General features: G+C 38.7%; 1 protein-coding gene across 3 annotated transcripts in view; it reads right to left on the minus strand.

The window, feature by feature from the left end:
- Window positions 1–17,458: 17,458 nt before the first annotated feature.
- DYDC1 (DPY30 domain containing 1) overlaps window positions 17,459–19,410 on the minus strand; it is a 29,499-nt gene continuing 27,547 nt past the window's right edge. For all 3 annotated transcript variants that reach the window (XM_087431764.1, XM_087431763.1, XM_004432495.3), the window contains one exon: window positions 17,459–19,334. In XM_087431764.1, coding sequence (XP_087287890.1) covers window positions 19,305–19,334 — 30 coding nt within the window. In that variant the 3' untranslated portion in view covers window positions 17,459–19,304. The remainder of the gene's footprint in view (window positions 19,335–19,410) is intronic.

Consider the following 19,410-nt stretch of genomic DNA (forward strand, 5'->3'; position numbering starts at 1 on the left):
TACAGTCATGAAGTAATCTGGCTTTAGTTTTCTCTTGATATTTTGTCTTTCCTTTATTTACCCTAGAAAATATTTTTATATAAATGGTGTTGTTGAGTTCTAAATATTTTAAATGAACCAAGAAGCTAAAATAATTATTTAGATAATTTAAGCCAAACTGACCCTCCCATCTAAGCTTTTATTCCAAAAATAAACAAAATTTGGTCAGAAGTGTTCCATGTTTGGAAATGTCTACATAATTGTCCCATTTGGGGGTTTGAGGGCCGATTTTAACAGCCTGTGTGGAAGCAGCCTCTCATCTCTACTCTGCCTATGACAGTCATTTTCCACGTTAGTGAACGTGTGCAGACAGTCTGGCGGTTTACAAAGCACTCCTACAGTGTCCGCTCACTCAGCTCTCACAGTGACTCTGAGGCAGGGGACTGTCCCCACGTAACGCAGGAGGAAGCTGAGGCCCAGGGCGATCTGGTGACGTATTCTGGATCACACAAGTGGTAAGTGACACAACACTCACACTCAGCTCCTCCAACTCCAAGTTCCTCTCCTTTCCCACCCTGTGCTGCCTACTAAAACTGCTTCGATTGTTTTCGTAATTCAAATAATAAAAAGTAATTGCCCACAAAATTATGGTTACTTATTTATCTGCTGCCAGCTACTCTAATGCATTCTGCTACCACAGCTTACAAAAAAGCCTTTCAGAGCTTCATTTGCAGAAAGCTTGGCAATGGATGCTCTAGAACTATACCCAAAGGGTTCTTGGACAACAACGCAAAGGCGTCTCTAATTCCACCATTCAGTGTGATCTGCTTCCACCGGCTTTTGAGCCATAAGGATCACTTGTGCTGCAGTACCTCGTCCAATGAATCAACAGACACCTTGAAGGAGAAAGTGACACTGTGTTCAGCCTGGGCTCTGAACCTACAGCATGAGCCAAAGGCACCGCCAGCACTGGGCCCACCACCCACCTCCTCCACCACCACCACCCAGGCAGCCCTCCACCACCTTCCTTAGAACTGCTGCACTGCTGCTAGGCCCTCAAACTCCTCCAGAGACTCAAGTGTCTATCAAACACTTTTTCTTTCCTCTCCAGTCCATTCTCCACCACACACACCTTCTGAGTATTCCTTGGGCCCTTGTTATTCAGTGCGGTCCCCAAACTAGCAGCCTCAGCATCACCTGCCCACTTGTTAGAAATGCAGAATCTGGGACTCCACCCTAGACTCAGGAATTAGAATCTACACTTGAACAAAATCCCCCAGTAATTTATAAGAAATTAAAATTTGAGAAGCACTACTCTAAGAGAAAGGACAAAGCAAGTGAACTTCCTCCTGTCTGGTTGTCACCCCACGCTGTCTTCGGGTACCAGTTCTTCAGGCTCTCTGAAGGTGTTACAGCCAAGTTCAAACCCTCCAGTACCAGCCCACCTGCTCACCTATTCCCCTAGGACATCCAATTCAGCTAAGCTTCATGGTTTAGCAAAACAGCTTGGGCTACTTTACACTAAAGTATGAATAACTAATAATCCCTACAAATAGTAGGCTCTGATGAAATGTTACTGAGAGAGCACAGTGGTAGCAAAAAAGTTTTAAAGCCAGAAAAATCTGGGTTTGCATCTCAGCTCCCTCAATGATAAGCTGTCAGAATCTCAGAAGTTTAAATAACTCTCTGAACTTCCCTTTCTGCCTCTGTAAAATGGGGATAATATCTACCTTACAAAGGGAGTAGACACACCACAAAGTACACTGCATACCAGGCCTGGGACATGGTAAGTGCTTTCTCTTCCTTTTGAATGAATGAATCATAACATCAGAGAGAGTTGAATTTCAAAATAGTGTTAATGCAAATAAATATCTAGTTGGTGTTGCTCCAGCCACTGTGGCCACACAGGAGACATTTTGGAGTACGTGAGCATTTCTTGTGACATAAAATCACGTCTGCCAACCACCATCAGCCTAGCTACACTGGAAGTCAGTCGCTGCACACCCCCCACCTGGTAACTTCTGCACTGACTTACACTCTAGAGTCCTCCGATTCAAAAGCTCTTTTTTCTTTCTCCTTGAAGTGTTTAATCATCATACTAAAAGGCCAAAAATATTAGCAGTGGTAGAAGTAAGTTGAGATGTTTAAACTGCAATAGGTTCATTTTTTGCACTTAAAATATCATTTTAGCAATATTATCAACGTACAAGTTATGAACTACAATTGCTTTTATTATCCAATATAACTGGTAAAATTATGCATTATCTGATTTTTAAGTTGTCAACTTGATTACTGACTATACTTGAAGAAAATTAATTTGAAAAATCTAATTAAAACACATGAAAATAATTTTTAAACATAACCCTTAAATCAGACTGGATATCTTATAAGTTTTTCAGAAGTAATAATGTTTCATTAATTTATTAAACCAAAGACAAAAAAAGCACAAAACATGAATGGGGAAAAAAGGTGCATTTAACTAAAATAATACGTAACATTTTTGCCAAATAATAAACACCATAACCCAAGTTAAAAGTCAACCCATCACCTGAGAGGTTTCCCAACACATATCACCAACAGAGAAAGTCAATAAGGAAAAGACAAACAAATCAATGACGAATACAAGCAAACAGCATGAGCATGCAATTCCCGGAAGAGCAAGCCCATGTCCAACACACACGGACAGATGCGCAACCTCACTAAGGACCAGGGAAAGTGCCAAGTAAACAACGAAGAAGCTACCGCATCACACTTCTGTGATGGGCGAAAATGGTGACGTGTGACATTACCAAGTCCTGGAAAGGAAATGACACCGCAGGAACCGCCATACCCTGCTGTTGGGATTGTCTACGAAATGCACACGACCACTGTGGAAAGCTATTCGGCATCGTCTGGTAGCGTGAGCTTAGCACCAGGAATCGCACAGCTGGCCTTATCTATCTAGAGCAGCACTTCCCAACGTGTGATTGCTAAGCATCAGCAGCACCTGGGAGCTTGTTAAACCTTCAGAGCCTCAAGCCAGAGCCCAGACTTGCTGCCTTACTGGGGGTGCATTTTAAGAAGCTTTCTGGCAGATTCTGATGCATGCTTAAGTTTCAGAACCACTGCCCCAGAGATACTCTCACACATCGGTTCTCACCTGTTTCAACAGGACATTGTGTCAGAATACTAGGGACTTGGTCCTTGATATGTTCTCTAGGAAGGTGGTTTGACAGACCTTGGTTCGCTAGGACAGAGTGTCACTGAGAGTCAACGGACAGTGCGCAGATATGATTATCACCTCAAACGTACACGTTCACGCCAAGAGGTACATACAAGGAGGCAAGTATAAAAATAAAGCATTTAAAACAGCATAAACAGCTGCCAATAGAAGAATGGGTACATTACACAGCAGATAAAATAAATGAAGTAGATATACATGAATGAGCAGAGATAAATCTAGAAAATATAATGCCGAATGAAAAAAGTAAGTTGCAGAATGACACCTGTAGTATGATACCATTTAACATTAAGTTAAAATCTCACCAAAAAAATCAATGTTATTTTTGGATAAATAAACATTTGCATGAAAACACAAGGGATGTATACCTGGGAAGTACATCTACTGATCTCCAGATAATGGTTATCTGTGGGCAAGAAATGAGAGGAATGGGATGGAGGAGTACAAAGAGAACATCACTTGTAGGATTCTGGTTTTTTAAAAAGCTGTCAAACACATGGTAAAAGGTTGATATTCATTAAATCTGGGTTAGGGTAAAAGATATTGCCTAGATTATTCTGTGTACTTTGGTGCATATTTGGAGTATTTCATAATAATAATTTTAAAATTTAAAAGTAGTATTTCATTATACTTGTGAATATTAGAAAATCTTATTTCTGTACAAAAAGAAATCTTTCAAAGCCACAGCCTCAAGAGGTAGGGCTTTTAAAAACCGAATCTTTGTGACATCTAGCGGTAGCAGAAATAGTTACAATTTAATACACAATTAGAAACAAACTTGATTCAATATATTATTAACATCTGAATTCTTGGTTTAATTAAATTTTCACAAAATTTTAAAACCTCATGCTTTTGTTTTTATTTGTGTTTTCAGTGATCTATACTTGAATATTTTTAATGGCGATGACGCTTTGGAATAAGGTTTGTATCTTATATACATTAATTATGTGGCTCAGCCACTGGTCTCCTGAAAACTGTACCAATTATGTCAGTTCTAATGTCCCCCAAACAACAGCCCTCTGCCACCTCCTCTCTGGGTCAGTGCAAGCAGCAGGGAAAGGCGCTGAGCTCCTCCCTTACACCCTGCTACACACCCAGCCGGCCAGACGTCGCTCCCTGCCCCACAGCTGCACCTCTGCATCATCTCTCTAAGCCTTCAATGGCCCCACATTGGTCCAGGTCCCAGGCTCTTCCTACGTGCTTCACATCCACACAATCAGCTCCCAAGTCCACCAATGGAATGTCTCACACCCATCACTTGTTTTCTTTACACTCCCTACTAAACTGCGCATGACTTGAGAGCAGGAATCATGTCTTGCACATATGTTCCCCATGAGAACAGTTCTTGGCACATCGTAGGTACACAATAAATGTTCATTGAATGAATTTCCACTGCCACAACCCAGGTTCAGATCTTCATTATCTGAAGCCTAGACTATGGCAATAGCATCCTAAGCCAAAACCATTCTAAACACCACCAATTAAGCAACTTACAACATCTCTTTGCAACATAACACCACTTTCTCATACTCCATTCCCAATAAAGTTTTCCAATGTACAATTCTCATTTCCATCCCACTGTCAGCAGATACCGTCTAAACTTCTTTACACGGAATTTATATGCTTCACAATCTGGTCCAGATCAACTTTCCTGAACTTTCCTCTTACTACATCCCTGCTTGGATCTGCTTTTCTTCAAGCATCCTGCAGGCATTCCCACTTTCAATCCTCTGCTCACGTTTCTCCTCCTACCCACCCACAATCAATTCTGTACCTTTGCTCTTTGAGTTTCTGTTTTGTTTTGTTTTGGTCTGTCACTTCCACAAAGCTCTAAGTGATTTCTCTCCATGTAAAAAGTTAACAGCACTAACCACTAACAGCTGGCCATTTGAAGCCTGCATCCATCTTCACCTTCTCTCCTGTGCCCTTGCTCACCATCTGGAAGAGTCTTTGCAATGGCACTGACCCCATCTCACAACAGTGTGTGCACACGGAAACCAGCTAGGACCTCAGAGCAGAGCCAACCAAGAGAGATTTCTTGAAATGAGGAAGATTAGATAAAGGGTGGAAGGCCATTGATTGCAATTGGGATAAACCCTTATAATAATCTTTCATCTGGAGGTAGCTGGCACATGATTCTGAATAATGTGTGAAACATGCTGATCTTCCATATTTTCACAGGGGACTGGAGACAGTGACACAAAGAAAGTGACTAGCTAAGAAACCCACCACGTGTGGCTTTGGAACATGAGAGAAAGAGGAGCGAGTACTAGACTCAGTGTACTGGACTAGAAGTACGACAACCACATGAGGGTCACGGATGACTCCGCACTATGAACTGGGCACCTGGACAACAATGACGCCACCTATGACACTAAAGAGGTGAGGAGAGGAAAAAGCTTCTAGGAAATAAAGTTAACTCTGTTTTAGACATAGCCACTTTTTAATACTCTTAGTATACCCAAACACACTCAGTAGTTCAAATATGTCAGACAGAACTGGGCAACAAGGCTAGCTCCAACATTCATTAGCTAAACAACTCTGAACAGTTACTTTATTCATTTCTCCATACATTCAACTCCCAGTACAGCCTTTGGCATTAAGTGCTCAATGTTAGTCCCCTTCTCTCTCCTTCACCAACTTCATGCCTGACCCCTTCCCACCCAGCCACAAGCCCCCTTCTGTCTTGCCCCAGTCCTTATAGTGTGTGTTTAAGATGGACAATGGGCATTGGTCTGCCCCTAATTTATAGTCAAGCTCTTTGGTAGGGCCACAGCCCTTCCTAAACACTGACTGCTTGGCTGGGCCAAATCCTTGCAAAATCCTCTCCCATGAGCTATGCCCTTCACAGTCTCCTCTCCTACCCTGACCTCTCCGTCTCCCCACCATTGCTCTGTTCCTGGTGGGGAATCTTCTTTAAACAAGGCCACTCACCTCCTTCCCTAGAGCCACAGTGCTGACACCCAGCTGATAATGAACATGGGAGCCACACACTCCAGTGCTGCTCTCACTTGACTCTAGACCCATGTGGTTTTGTGACAGTCCACCAACCCTCAATTCCAGGGCACCTCCACTATTCATTGACCCTGTCCTACCTCTGAGTTTGTTATAGGCTATTGGAGAATACAATTTAAGAACTCTGATGAGGTCTTTACTTACCTAGCACAGTACCTAGCATGTAATAGCAGTAGGTAGTAACAACTTCACTACGTGTTGAGTGCTTACTGAGTGCTGGGCAGTGCTGTAAGAGCTCCACATGACTTAACTCATTTACTCTTCACAACAACCCTAAGAGGTAGGCACTATTACTTTACTTATTATACAGATGAGGAAATTGAGGCAGAGTAGGCATTCATAAAGCGTTTTTTGGATGAATAAACTTCAAGTGGGCCCACAGAGCTATCCAACAATCATTTTATTCATCCATTCCCCCAGCAGATATTTTAAAATTCATCCTCACTCAAGTACCTGACCAACCTCTGCCCTTCTCTCCTTTACCAAGAGTATCACAGGTATATACTGCAAACTCTGCAATGCACCACTATCCCAAATGTTTGTCCACTTCACTCAAAATATCTTTATATCTTCCCCCTCCAGGAAAACAGAAAAAAGTAATTCCCAAAGTGCTTTCCTCCCTCTGTGATTTTGTTCCACAACGAATCCTTCTGGAACCTTGCTCTAACCATCCCAAGCCACACCTTCAGTCTCTACTTCTCAACTCGCCAAGTTTCCTATAACCAAAACACAAACAAAACCTCATTTCTCCCCACAAAGAGAATCCCTTCTCAAACTTGCTACATCCTCAAGTCACTCTCTCTTCATCACCAAATTTCTCCAAGGAATAGCTGTACAATCTCTTTCCTTTATTTACCAAAAAACATGCCCTTAACCACATGATCTGAATTTCACCTCCACATCCTTAATGAAAGTTTTAAAAAGTCCTCAAAGGCTATCACGGGTCTTCCCACACATCACTCCCATGTCTCAAGTCCAGATCTTTGAGGCTAGTGTCCAGACCCTCCATGATCTGGTTCCTAATGGTCCCTCTAACCCTTTCTTTGGCTAGTTTCCTTCACATCCCCATGGGTTCCACATGTTCAAAATTTACCTCTTCTTTATAGTTCTTTTAAAGGCTCTCCCTTTCATGAAGCTTGCTCAAATCACACCCTCCTCTAAATCTTAGCTCCTATTTGTACCAGTTAATAGTTTTTCATACACACTGCGTCATGTTACATGTGCACAAAAGTTACACTTTTCAACTACATATAAGCTCTGTAAGGGCAAAAGTCATGCCTAAGTCTCATTTTCCACAGTAACTAGCAGGGCCAGGACCAGGGCAAGGTAAACAGAGTGCCCAGGGAGCAAAATTAAAGAGGGACTCATTCTTAGGTTCATGTAATTACAAAGTCAGTACTTAAATTTTGTACCTCATTTGCCTCACCCTGGCCCAGCCCTGGTAACTAGTGATGTCCCTTTGACAAAGATTGAGAATGAATGAATCTATAAACCAATGAATCAATAAGAGATGACAATAGTATAAGTACTTTGGGTGATGATTACTTATCTTTGTTGGAAATGAGATTGGAGATAATAGGCATATAATGCAATCAGAATCAGTGAGACAGGCAGGGAATCCTGCTGGGCAGTTTCTAGGAACGTAAGTAACAACATCCAAGAAGACTCTCTCCGCTTCTTCCACAAGATGCTGTTGTGTCTGAATATAACATCTGGAATTATTTACTGCAGCCATACTGGGAACAACACAAGAATGAAATCATTAGAGAAGAAATACAGAGCCAAGAGAAAGCCAAGAGAGGGGGAGCTAGAGCCCTGATCCATCGTGTGTGTGGCCTGCCCATTCTCTGCACTTCTTGTGGAGACAATAACTCATTTGATCTATTGAGCCAGCTGAGTCGGGGTTTTCAGTTATTTCAGCCAAGGTAAGACTGATACAATGTCATTTACCAGGAGAGAATAGTGTGGCAGAAGAGGAAGCCAGGCTATTTATGCACCCTCTTCTCTTGCTTCTCCCAAGAGAAGGATGAGTAGGTCTGGAGTAAAGACCCTGGCCTTCGGGTTCATCCTGGCCTTCGGGCTCTTGCTCCTGCATGCCCCAGGAATCAGAACTGACCACAGCCCCTCTATGCTTCTGTCTCCCATGTGAGAAGATCAGACTTGGCTTTCCACCTGATATAGAGAGCACTGCAGTTCTCCAAGCTTTTCTTGAGACTCACCAAAAGGAACAGGGTACTCAGTGTTGGCATGGTGTCCAAAGTGTACTCTCTGATGTAGTCCTAGCATTTGTAAAGTTGATTCTATGACTCCCATTTGGCCCCTTCTGCCTGGTTCCAAACAGGATCAGAGACGTAAGTCACTAGGCACCTCCAAAACCCCCAAAATTCTTCTCAGAAAGTAATCACACCAAACCTCATTAAATTAGGGAAGATGAGTATCGCAAAGGAACAGTTTTCCATGAGAAAGTCTGTAGCATTTGATCTTTAGCTTCAAGCCAAGATGGTCTAACATGGACAAGACTTACCCTATCACATGAAACAACTAAAAACCAGGACAAAATACACGAAACAACAGTTGTCAAGACAGTGAACATAAGGCAACAAAGGCCAGTAATCTCTGAGAAATGGGAAACAAAATGTTCCCTACAGTTGCCCCAGTGTACTGCTTTAGAGTGTTGAGAAGCTACAGTGCAGGGAGGGGGAACTTATACGAAGACTAGTGGTGTCCCTGAGTTAAGGAGAAGGAGCTGGGAGTCCAGAGATATCTAAGAGGGTCCTCTTTGAGTCTTCAGCTGTAATAAATGCATGTGTGTGAGAAAATGACAAGAAGCCAAGGAAAGAACCCTCTGAAATGAGTAGAGGGTATACCCATGGCTCAAAGAGAGCCAGGAATAATTTCTCTTCCTGTCAATCACACCTCAATAAAGTGGTTTAAAAAATACAATAAAATAATTTATTTTCCCTCAGCCAAAGGAAAATTCTCATAATTCACTCAGCATTGGGTAGTGTGTCCGCTTAATAGTAAGGCCAAATTAGCCTTAGACTAAATGCTCCCCTGGTTCCACCTAACAAAACTTCTTAAAAGCAAGACCAGAAAGGATCAAACTATTTCCAAATAACTTAATTGTACCTAAGAACAAAGCTCAAAAATATTTATAGGAATAAAAATATCCAGCACTCAAAAAGATAAAATTCACATCTAATCAAAAATTACTAGGCATAGAAAGAAGTAGAGAAAAACAAATGACCTATAATGAGAAAAAACAACTAAATCAATCAAAACTTCCCCAGAAATAACACAATGATAGAATTAGCAGACAAAGACATTAAAACAGTAATTCTAATTGTCTGCCATATATTTTAGAAGGTAGAGGAAAGAATGGACATGTTAAGTACAGGATGGATGATATTTTAAAAAGCAGCAAATCAATATAAATGCTAAATATACCAAATAGGATTAACAGCAGATTAGACATCGCAGAAAAAAAAATAAGTTCACTTGAACAGACAGCAATAGAAACTTTCAAAAATGAAACAGAGAGAAAAAAAAGACAGAAAAGAACTAAGCATCAGTGAGCTCAGTTCACTCAACGGAGAGAAGACAGAGTGAAAAGGCACTTGAAGAAATAATGACTAAAATTTTTTTCAAATTTAATAAAAATCTGTAAGCCAAGAAACTCAACAAACCTCAGGCATAAGAGACTGAAGGAAACTATACCAAGGCACATCATAATCAAATTGCCTAAAACCAGTGATAAAAAGAAAATATTAATATCAGACAGAGAAAACAGACATATTACATAGGAACAGTTAAGGATGACATTAGATTTCTCATCAAAAACAAGGACATTGAGGGTATAATGCAAAGTGAAATAAGTCAGAAGGAGAAGGTCAAATACCGTATGATTTCCTTCATTAAGTAGTAGATAATAACAACAATAAACAAACACATAGGGACAGAGATTGGATTGGTGGTTACCAAAGGGGAAGGTGGGAGGGAGGAGGGTGAAAGGGATAATTCGGTACATGTGTGTGGTGATGGGTTGTAATTAGTATTTTGGTGGTGAACATGATGTAATCTATGCAGAAATAGAAGTACAATGATGTACACCTGAAATTTTTAAAATGTTATAAACCAATGTTACTGCAATAAACAAAAAATTAAAAAAAAAAACCAATGCAAATGAGAAGACAGCAACAAATCATCTTTAAAATACTGAAAGAGAAAAAACTGTTAACCTACAATTCCATAACCAGTGGAAATATCTTTCAAAAATAAAGGTAGAAATCCAGAAAATATATCTATACACAAAATTCAAAAACTATACAAAATTCAAAAACTTATGTCTTATATCATTACATGATAGATGACTATAGATTTAATTTAATGTTAGCAAGGGATGGACCACTTGGCCTTCTATCACTAGGACGCCTAAGAATAAAAATGAATAAAAATAAATAATAAAAAAAAAGGTAAAATAATATCAGTAAGAATCATAGAGTAAGGACCTCCAAAAATCTTCTCCTGCATAAAAACAATAATAATACTTGCATAGATTATCAAAATAAACTTTTTTAGAACTCTGGAAATTGACCAAAGGCTTACAAGAACCCAGGGATCATTTATTCAAGAAACACAGCTGAATCTCAATAACAGCATGTGTTTTGTGGCTATATACCTTTCCCTATTTCAATCTCCCTACTCCTAACTCCAAAACAGCCTTGAAAAGCCACAGGGCCACAATCATGATGAAAATCAGTGACCTATGAGCCACTGAAGAAAGCAGAACCAGGATGGAACTCTCCCAAGGCCCAATTCCCTGAAAATAGTCATTATTTGACTTGTCTGGAAGTTCCCTGGAAAATCCCACTTGAAAAACTATTTTTATTTGACATGACTTAGAGTTTACCCATTGCAAACAGCCTTTTTCCCAGGGATATTTGTCAACAACAATCATCAGCAATTGTTTAACATCATGGCTGCCTGAGGCAGTGATAACAGTTGGGGCAAATGACAAGATGACCAAAAACTTAAGTGGAAAAGCTTGGGAATGAGATTGCATAGGGGGCTTTAAAAAGCTTTGGCATATTACTAGGAATCAAGAAGACCACACATACATGTAGGGTTATGCACATGCCCAAGGCTATGTGCACAGTTGGGAAAGACACAAGAATGACGTAAGCTCTCACCTCTTGCTGACCTGAAGGCACAGCACAATCAGAAAGTAAAGGTTAAAGCAGAGTTGTAAACTACATGCCTAAGCATTGAAGGTATGCCACAACATGACAAAGCCTGGGATACTGATTGGTTCCAGACATCTAAGGAAATCACTAGCTGACCACTAAGCAAACCAAGCAGACTTCAATGACCACACACGACAAAGAATACAGACCTCACAAAATAAGTTCAGAAAAGTTACTAAACAAATAACAACAAGAACAAACAGCAATAACAAGAAATCCTGAGAAGAGGTGTAGAATCTGATTTCCCAAATCACCAATATATATTTTTTAAAATATCTAGTTTTCAAAAATTATAAGGCATGCCAAGAAACAAGAAAGTAGGGACCATTCATAGGAAAAGAGAGAATAATAGAAATTGTCCCTGAAGAAGGCCAGGCATGGGGCTTATTAGACAAAGAGCTTAAATCAACTATTTCAAATATGTTCAAAGAGCTAAAATAAACCATGTATAAAGATGTAAAGGAAACAAATAGAAATTCTGGAGTTTAAAATACAATAACTGGAATGAAAAACTCGCAAGAGGAGCTCAACAACAGATTTGAGCTGACAGAAAAATGAATCAGTGATTATGAAGATAAGTTAATTGAGATTATCCACTCTTGAGAAACAGGGGGAAAAAAAGAATAGAGATAAAATAACAGAGTCTCAGAGACCAACCAGACACCATCAAGTATCCCTACATATGCATAATGGAGGAGAAGGAGAAAGAGAAAGGAGCTAAAAAAATATTTGAGGAAATAATGGCCCAAAACTTCCCAAATTTGATGGAAAACATTAATCTACATATCCAAGAAGCTCAGTGAACTCCAAGTAGAATAAACTCAAAGAGATGCAAACTAAGACAAATCATAATCAATCTATCCAACGATAAAGAGTGAATCCTGAGAGCAAGAGAGAAGCAACTCATTACATACAAGGGATCCTCAATAAGATTAATAGCTAACTCCTCATCAGAAACTAGAGGAGTTAGTGGAAGCTAGAAGGCAGTGGAATGACATATTCAAAGCACTGGAAGTAAACACTGATAATAATTCTATATCCAGCAAAACTATCCTTCAAAAATGAATGAGAAATTAAGGCATTCCTAGATAAATAAAACTGACAAAATTCACCACTAGCAGACTTGCCCTGCAAGAAATGCTAAAGAGAATTCTTCAAGCTTAAATGAAAGGATACCAGACAGTAACTTGAATTCACATGAAGAGATGAAGAGCACTGGTAAACTTAATTATGTAGGTAAATAAAAAAGACAACACAAATGTATTTTTGTTAACTTTTTTTCTCCTATATGATTTAAAAGCAACAATTATAACTCTGTGTTGATGGGCATACAAATTATGAGATGTGATCTGTATGACAATAATAGCACAAAAGAGGAGGGAAGAAATAGACAGCAGCAAAGTTTTTGTAAAGAAGTGAAATTAAGTTGGTATTAATCTAAACCATACTGTTATATATTAACATGTTATTTGGAAAGGACAGTCTCTTCAATAAATGGTATTGGGAAAGCTGGACAGCCACATGCAAAACAATGAAACTAGACCACTAACTTAAACTACTCACAAAAATTAACTCAAAATAGATTAGACTTGAATGTAAGACTCAAAACCATAAAACTCCTAGAAGAAAACATAGGTGATAAGCTCTTTGATATCAGTCTTGGTGATGATTTTTTGGATTTGACATCAAAATCAAAGGCAACAAATGCAAAAATAAACAAGCAGAACTACATCAAACAAAACACTTCTGCACAGTGAAAGAAACCATCACCAAAATTAAAAGCCAATAAACTAAATGGGAGAAAATATTTCCAAATCATATATCTGATAAGGAGTTAATATCCAAAATATATAAACAACAGGTATAACTCAATAGCGGAAAAACAATCTGATTAAAAAGTGGGCAGAGGATCTGAATAGACATTTTTCCAAAGAAGATATACAGATGTCTAATAGGTACGTGAAAGGTGCTCAACATCACTAATTGTCAGGGAAATGCAAATCAAAACCACAGTAAGATATCACCTCACACCTGTCAGAATGGCTATTATCAAAAATACAAGAAATAACAAGTGCTGGTGAGGATGTGGAGAAAAGGAAACCCCTGTGTACTATTGGAGGGAATGTAAATTGGTGCAGCCATTATGTAAAACAGTATGGAGGTTCTTCAAAAAATTAAAAATAGAGCTACCAGATGATGCAGCAATTCCACTTCCGGCTATTTATCCAAAGTAAATGAATATACTAACTCAAAATGATATATGCACCACATATTCATTGCAGCATTATTTACAATAGCTAAGACATGGAAGCAACCTAAGTGTCCATCGATGGATAAATGGACAAAGAAAATGTGGTATATATATAATGGAATATTATTCAGTCATAAAAATGAAGGAAATCTTGCCATTTGCGACAACATGGATGGACCTTGAGGGCATTATGCTAAATGAAATAAGTCAGACAGAGAAAGACAAATACTATATGATCTCATTTATATGTGGAATCTCAAAAAACAAAACAAAACAAAAATGAGCTGATAGATACAGAGAACAGATTGGTGGTTGTCAGAGGCAGGGGGTGGGGAGTGGCAAAACGGGTAAAAGAGGTCAAAAGGTACAAACTTCAAGTTATAAAATAACTAAGTCATAGGGATGTAATACACAGCAAGGTGACTACAGTTAATAATACTGTATTGCATATCTGACAGTCACTAAGAGAGTAAATCTTAAAAGTTCTCATCACAAGAAAAAAACTTCATAACTATGTATGGTGACAGATTTCTACCAGACTTATTGTGGTGATCATTTTGCAATATATAAAAATATTGAATCATTATGTTGTATACCTGAAACTAATATAATGTTATATGTGAATTATACCTCAATAAAAAATTAATATTACTTGTAATCTCTAATAAAATAACAAAGAAAAATAATAAAAGAAACAACAGAATTAAAACAGTACAGTATAATATTTATTTAACACAAAAGGAGACTCTGATGGAGGAATAAAGGAACAAAAAGACATAAGACATATAGAAAAAATAACAAAACAGCAGATGTAAATCCTAACTTAGTAATTATATTAAATATAAATGGATTAAATATCAAATCAAAAGTTATAGATTGGTAGAATGAATGACAAACTATGATCCACAAGTTTACACTTTGCATCCAAAGACACAAGTAGGCTGAAAGTAAAAGGATGGAGAAAGGTATATCATGAAACGAATAATCAAAATAGAGCTATATTAGTTGTATTAAAGTCAGAGAAAATAGACTTTAAGACAAAAATTATTAGAGACAAAGAAGAACATTTTATAATGATAAAAGGATCAATCCATCAAGAAAACATAACAATTATAAACATGTGCACTTAACAATAGAGATCCAAAAACTTATGAAGCAAAAACAGACAGAATTAAAGTGAGAAATAGACAATAAGACAACAAGAGTTGGAAACTTCTATTTTATTTTCAATAATAGATAGAACTAGACAGAGAATCACAAAGAAAATAGAGGACTTGAATAACACTAGACCTACAAATCCATAGAACATTGCACCCAACAACAGCAGAACACAGATTCTTCTCAAGTGCACACAGAACATTCTCTCTCAAGAGACCATATGCTAGGCCATACAACAACTCTCGATAAATTTTAAATTTACCGAGATAATGCAAAGCACATTATAACAGAAGGAAACTAGAAATCAGTAACAGAAGGAAATTCGGGAAATTTACAAATATAAGGAAATTAAATAACACATTTGCAAATAACCAATGGGTCAAAGAAGAAATAGGGGAATTAGAAAATACATTGGATAAATGGAAATGAAAACATAGTATACCAAAACTAATAATATGCAATGAAAGCAGTGCTCAGAGGAAACTTTATAGCTGCAAATGCATTGCCTTAGTCCATTCAAGCTTCTGTAACAAAAATATCATAGACTGGGTAGTTTAAACAACAAACATTTATTTCTCACAGTTCTGGAGGCTGAGAAGTCTGGGTCAGACATCATGCCTTCTGATGTACTACAGAAAAACTAGATTAGTGGTTGCCTAGGATTTAGGGGAAAGGAGGGTGGGGGGGGTGACAGCTAAAGGGTACAGAGTTTTTTCTTGGGGTGATGAAAATGTTCTAAAATTGATTGTGGTGATAGTTGTACAACTCTCTGAATGTACCAAAAACCAATGAACTGTAAACTTTAAATGGGTGAATTAGTCACGTAAACTATATCTCAATAAAGCTGTTACCCCCAAAAAATCATATATGGCTATATCCAAGATAAGTCACCTTCAATACAAACAAAATAAAGAATATATCATCTAAAGAAAAGGGGATTAGAGAAAAATTAGGTACTCAAAAACTATTAAAAACAAATACAGAGTCTCAAGAAAAAAACATATTAGAGAAAAATAAGGTACTCAAAAATATCTTCTTCCTCTATTTTAGCTGAAAAGAAACTCTTTTTTGGTTTTTATATTTTTATTTTATTTTTTATTATGGTAACATTGGTTTATAACATTGTATAAATTTCTGGTGTACATCATTGTACTTGTATTTCTGTATAAATGACATCATGTTCACCACCCAAACACTAATTACAATCCATCACCACACACATGTGCCTAATCATCCCTTTCACCCTCCTCCCTCCCCACTTCCCCTCTGGTAACCACCAATCCAATGTCTGTCTCTATGTGTTTGTTTTTTGTTGTTTTTATCTTCTACTTCTGAGTGAGATCATATGGTATTTGACTTTCTCCCTCCGACTTATTTCACTTAACATAATACCTTCAATGTTCATCCACGTTGTCACAAATGGCTGGATTTCATCGCTTCTTATGGCTGAGCAGTATTCCATTGTGTATATATATACCACATCTTCTTCATCCATTCAGCCCTTGATAGGCACTTAGGTTGCTTCCAAGTCTTGGCTATTGTGAATAATGCTGCAATGAACACAGGGGTGTACGTATCTTTACGCATTGATGTTTTCATGTTCTTTGGATAAATACCTAGCAGTGGAATAGCTGGATTGTATGGTAGTTCCATTCTTAATTTTTTGAGGAATCTCCATACTGTTTTCCATAGTGGCTGCACCAGTTTGCACTCCCACCAGCAGTGTATGAGAGTTTGCTTCTCTCCACATCCTCTCCAACACTTACTGTTTCCTGTCTTGTTCATTATAGTCATTCTGATGGGAGTGAAGCGATATCTCATTGTAGTTTTGATTTGCATTTCCCTGATAGTTAATAATATTGAACATCTTTTCATGTGCCTATTGGCCATCTGTATATCTTCTCTGGAGAAATGTCTGTTCATGTCTTTTGCCCATTTTTTAATTGGGTTGTAGTTTTTCTGTTGTTGAGTTGTATGAGTTCTTTATACATTTTGGAGATTAACTCATCAGACACATGGTTTGCAATTATCTTCTCCCAATTGTTAGGTTGTCTTTTTGTTTTGTTGATGGTTTCCTTTGCTGTGCAGAAGCTTTTCAATTTGATGTAGTCCCATTTGTTTATTTGAAAATAAACATTTACACAGTATCACAAATGTGTGGCACAGTGACCACAAAAGTCACATTGCAGTTAAAAATGTTGAGAAATTACTGCACCAGCACTATAACATTGAACTACTAAAATTTTAATAAAAGTGTAGTTTTCTTTATTGCTGTATCTCAGAAATTAATATATATCTTCAGCCTTGACTGGCTGAATAGTAAGATTAACACTCAGTGATTTGAGATTCAGCCAAAAGGTGTATTTAGTGCACCTGTATTTTGATGATCTGTTATATCTCATCTTTTTTTTTAATTATTTTATTGAGGTCACATTGGTTTATAACATTGTATAAATTTCAGGTGTACATTATTATATTTCAGCTTCTGTATAGACCACATTGTGTTCACCACCAACATTCTAGTTTCCATCTGTCACCATACGTATGTGCCCCTTTACCTACTCCCCACCCCCTTCCCCTCTGGTACCCACTAATCTGTTCTCCTTATCCATGTCTTTGTTTTTTTATCTTCCACATATGTATATCTCACCTTCTGCAGTGAGAAAATCTAGTTTAATCATCTATGTTTAGATCCTTTATATCTCCCTATTCTTTCATCCATTTCCTCCTCCTCTTCTGTTATCCTTGCTTACCAAGAGACCAGATCAGCAAGAAAATCTAGACCGCTTCAACCAACCCCAGGATGCCAGAACAGGAGCCATCCCTACCCCTATCATGGGGTGGGTCTAAAATAAATCTTACTGCCATTGGCAACTCTAAGACCTAGATACAGAGGCAGCGTAGCCATCTGTCGGCAGACTACAGCCTTGCCTCAGGCCCCCAGGGGCAGTGGGCATCTGCTCTACCCATGAGTCATCTCCCTGTGGGCACAGGAGCCTCTTCCCATACATCAGCCCATTTGCCTGCTCCCGGATCACCTGCTGAATCTTCATGAGGCTCTCTACCAAGAGATTGAACCTATTTCATCTCCTCTTTTACCCCATTCTACCTCTTACCTCTTATGCCCAGCTCTGACTTGGAGCTCTTCAAACAAGACTACCCCTGCCCCAGAACCCAACGCTTCACCTCGTGATGAGCCAACAGTCGAAGACTCTTGCTGTCAAATCCCAGCAGCAGACTGCACCCTTTGGAGAGTTGCACGGGCTGTGCTGAGCCCAAGATCCCTCTGGGCCTGCCCTAAGGCCCCAGCCCTCCATGACGGTGCCTGCATAGGCTGATGCCAAGGCCCAGAAGGACACTATGCTCTCTTGCTCCCTTAGACACTCCTGCCTGGGTGGTGTGAATGCAGGTCATCCATGCTGGGGGCACAGTGCCTAGTCACCTGCCTGACACACAAGTCATGGTTCCAAGACACCTAGGACTTTTTACTCAAAAATGTACAAAACTCTGATATGACAAGATAACATTTCTTTTTAATGAAACCAATATTTTTCCCATTATTTTTTCCCTTTTTCTCTTCCCATTTAAGTCACTAGGCTGTTCTGTTCTCATTGCCTCAGGAAAGGTGTTATAACCAAAACCATAATTTTTTTTTTTTAAAAAAGGAGCCTCTTCCTGGCATTTATGTTTCCATGCCTATACCCTTCCTTAAGGAACAGAAAGGATTCACAACATAGATTGAGATTTGGAAGAATTTTATAAAGGAAGCAAAGTACTCCCTAAAGTTCAAGGCTAGAGCTGAAATTTCCAAGGGGCCAAGAGTGCAATCAGGAAGCACCTGCATGGCCTACTTCCAGGGGAGATCTTCCCTTCAACAGTAGCCCAGTACTCTTGCCCACTGGTTGTCCCAGAAGAAATGATGCCTTTCCATACCCAGAACTTTGTATCCTTCCCCATTCCAGTCCCATCAATAAGCACGGATTATAAGCACTTCCCAGCAAACTGGGGAAAGTTTTGCAGTTCACTCCCAGGACGAAATGCCATATCTAAAGCATGTTGAATATTCCTGAGCCCTCCACAGTGGTGGCCTCCTTCACTTCTCACAGACCAGTAAATTGCATGTCAGGCAATCTTTTTCTCACCGAGATACACACATTCTTTTCAGCACATCTCCCATTTGCGCTTTTTGGTTGCTTTGGGAAACTCTCTCTCCTGTTCTCTCAATAGAATCATACAAACAACCAGTTGCATTGGGGAATCCAAAACAAAATGGGCTATTTTAAGCCCATTTAAGCCACCCTTGAAGCCCATTTATAAATCTGTCTTCAGAGAAAAAAAAAGTAGAGTTCAGCTTTGGAAGAAAAAATAACAGTTGGGAACCTCATATTTTGAAACTTGAAACAAGAAGAAAAATTTATTGCTCTTAGGTTGGTTGATCCTATAAATCTTGATCAATGTTTAATGCAACCTAAAAGCAAAATAAAAAGTAAATATGCTTTAATACAATTAGAACTGTGAAAACGTACAAGCCAAAGAAAATAGAG

Source organism: Ceratotherium simum, chromosome 6 (genome assembly GCF_057802395.1).
Source record: "Ceratotherium simum simum isolate JZ-2026a chromosome 6, ASM5780239v1, whole genome shotgun sequence".
Lineage (NCBI taxonomy): Eukaryota > Metazoa > Chordata > Mammalia > Perissodactyla > Rhinocerotidae > Ceratotherium > Ceratotherium simum.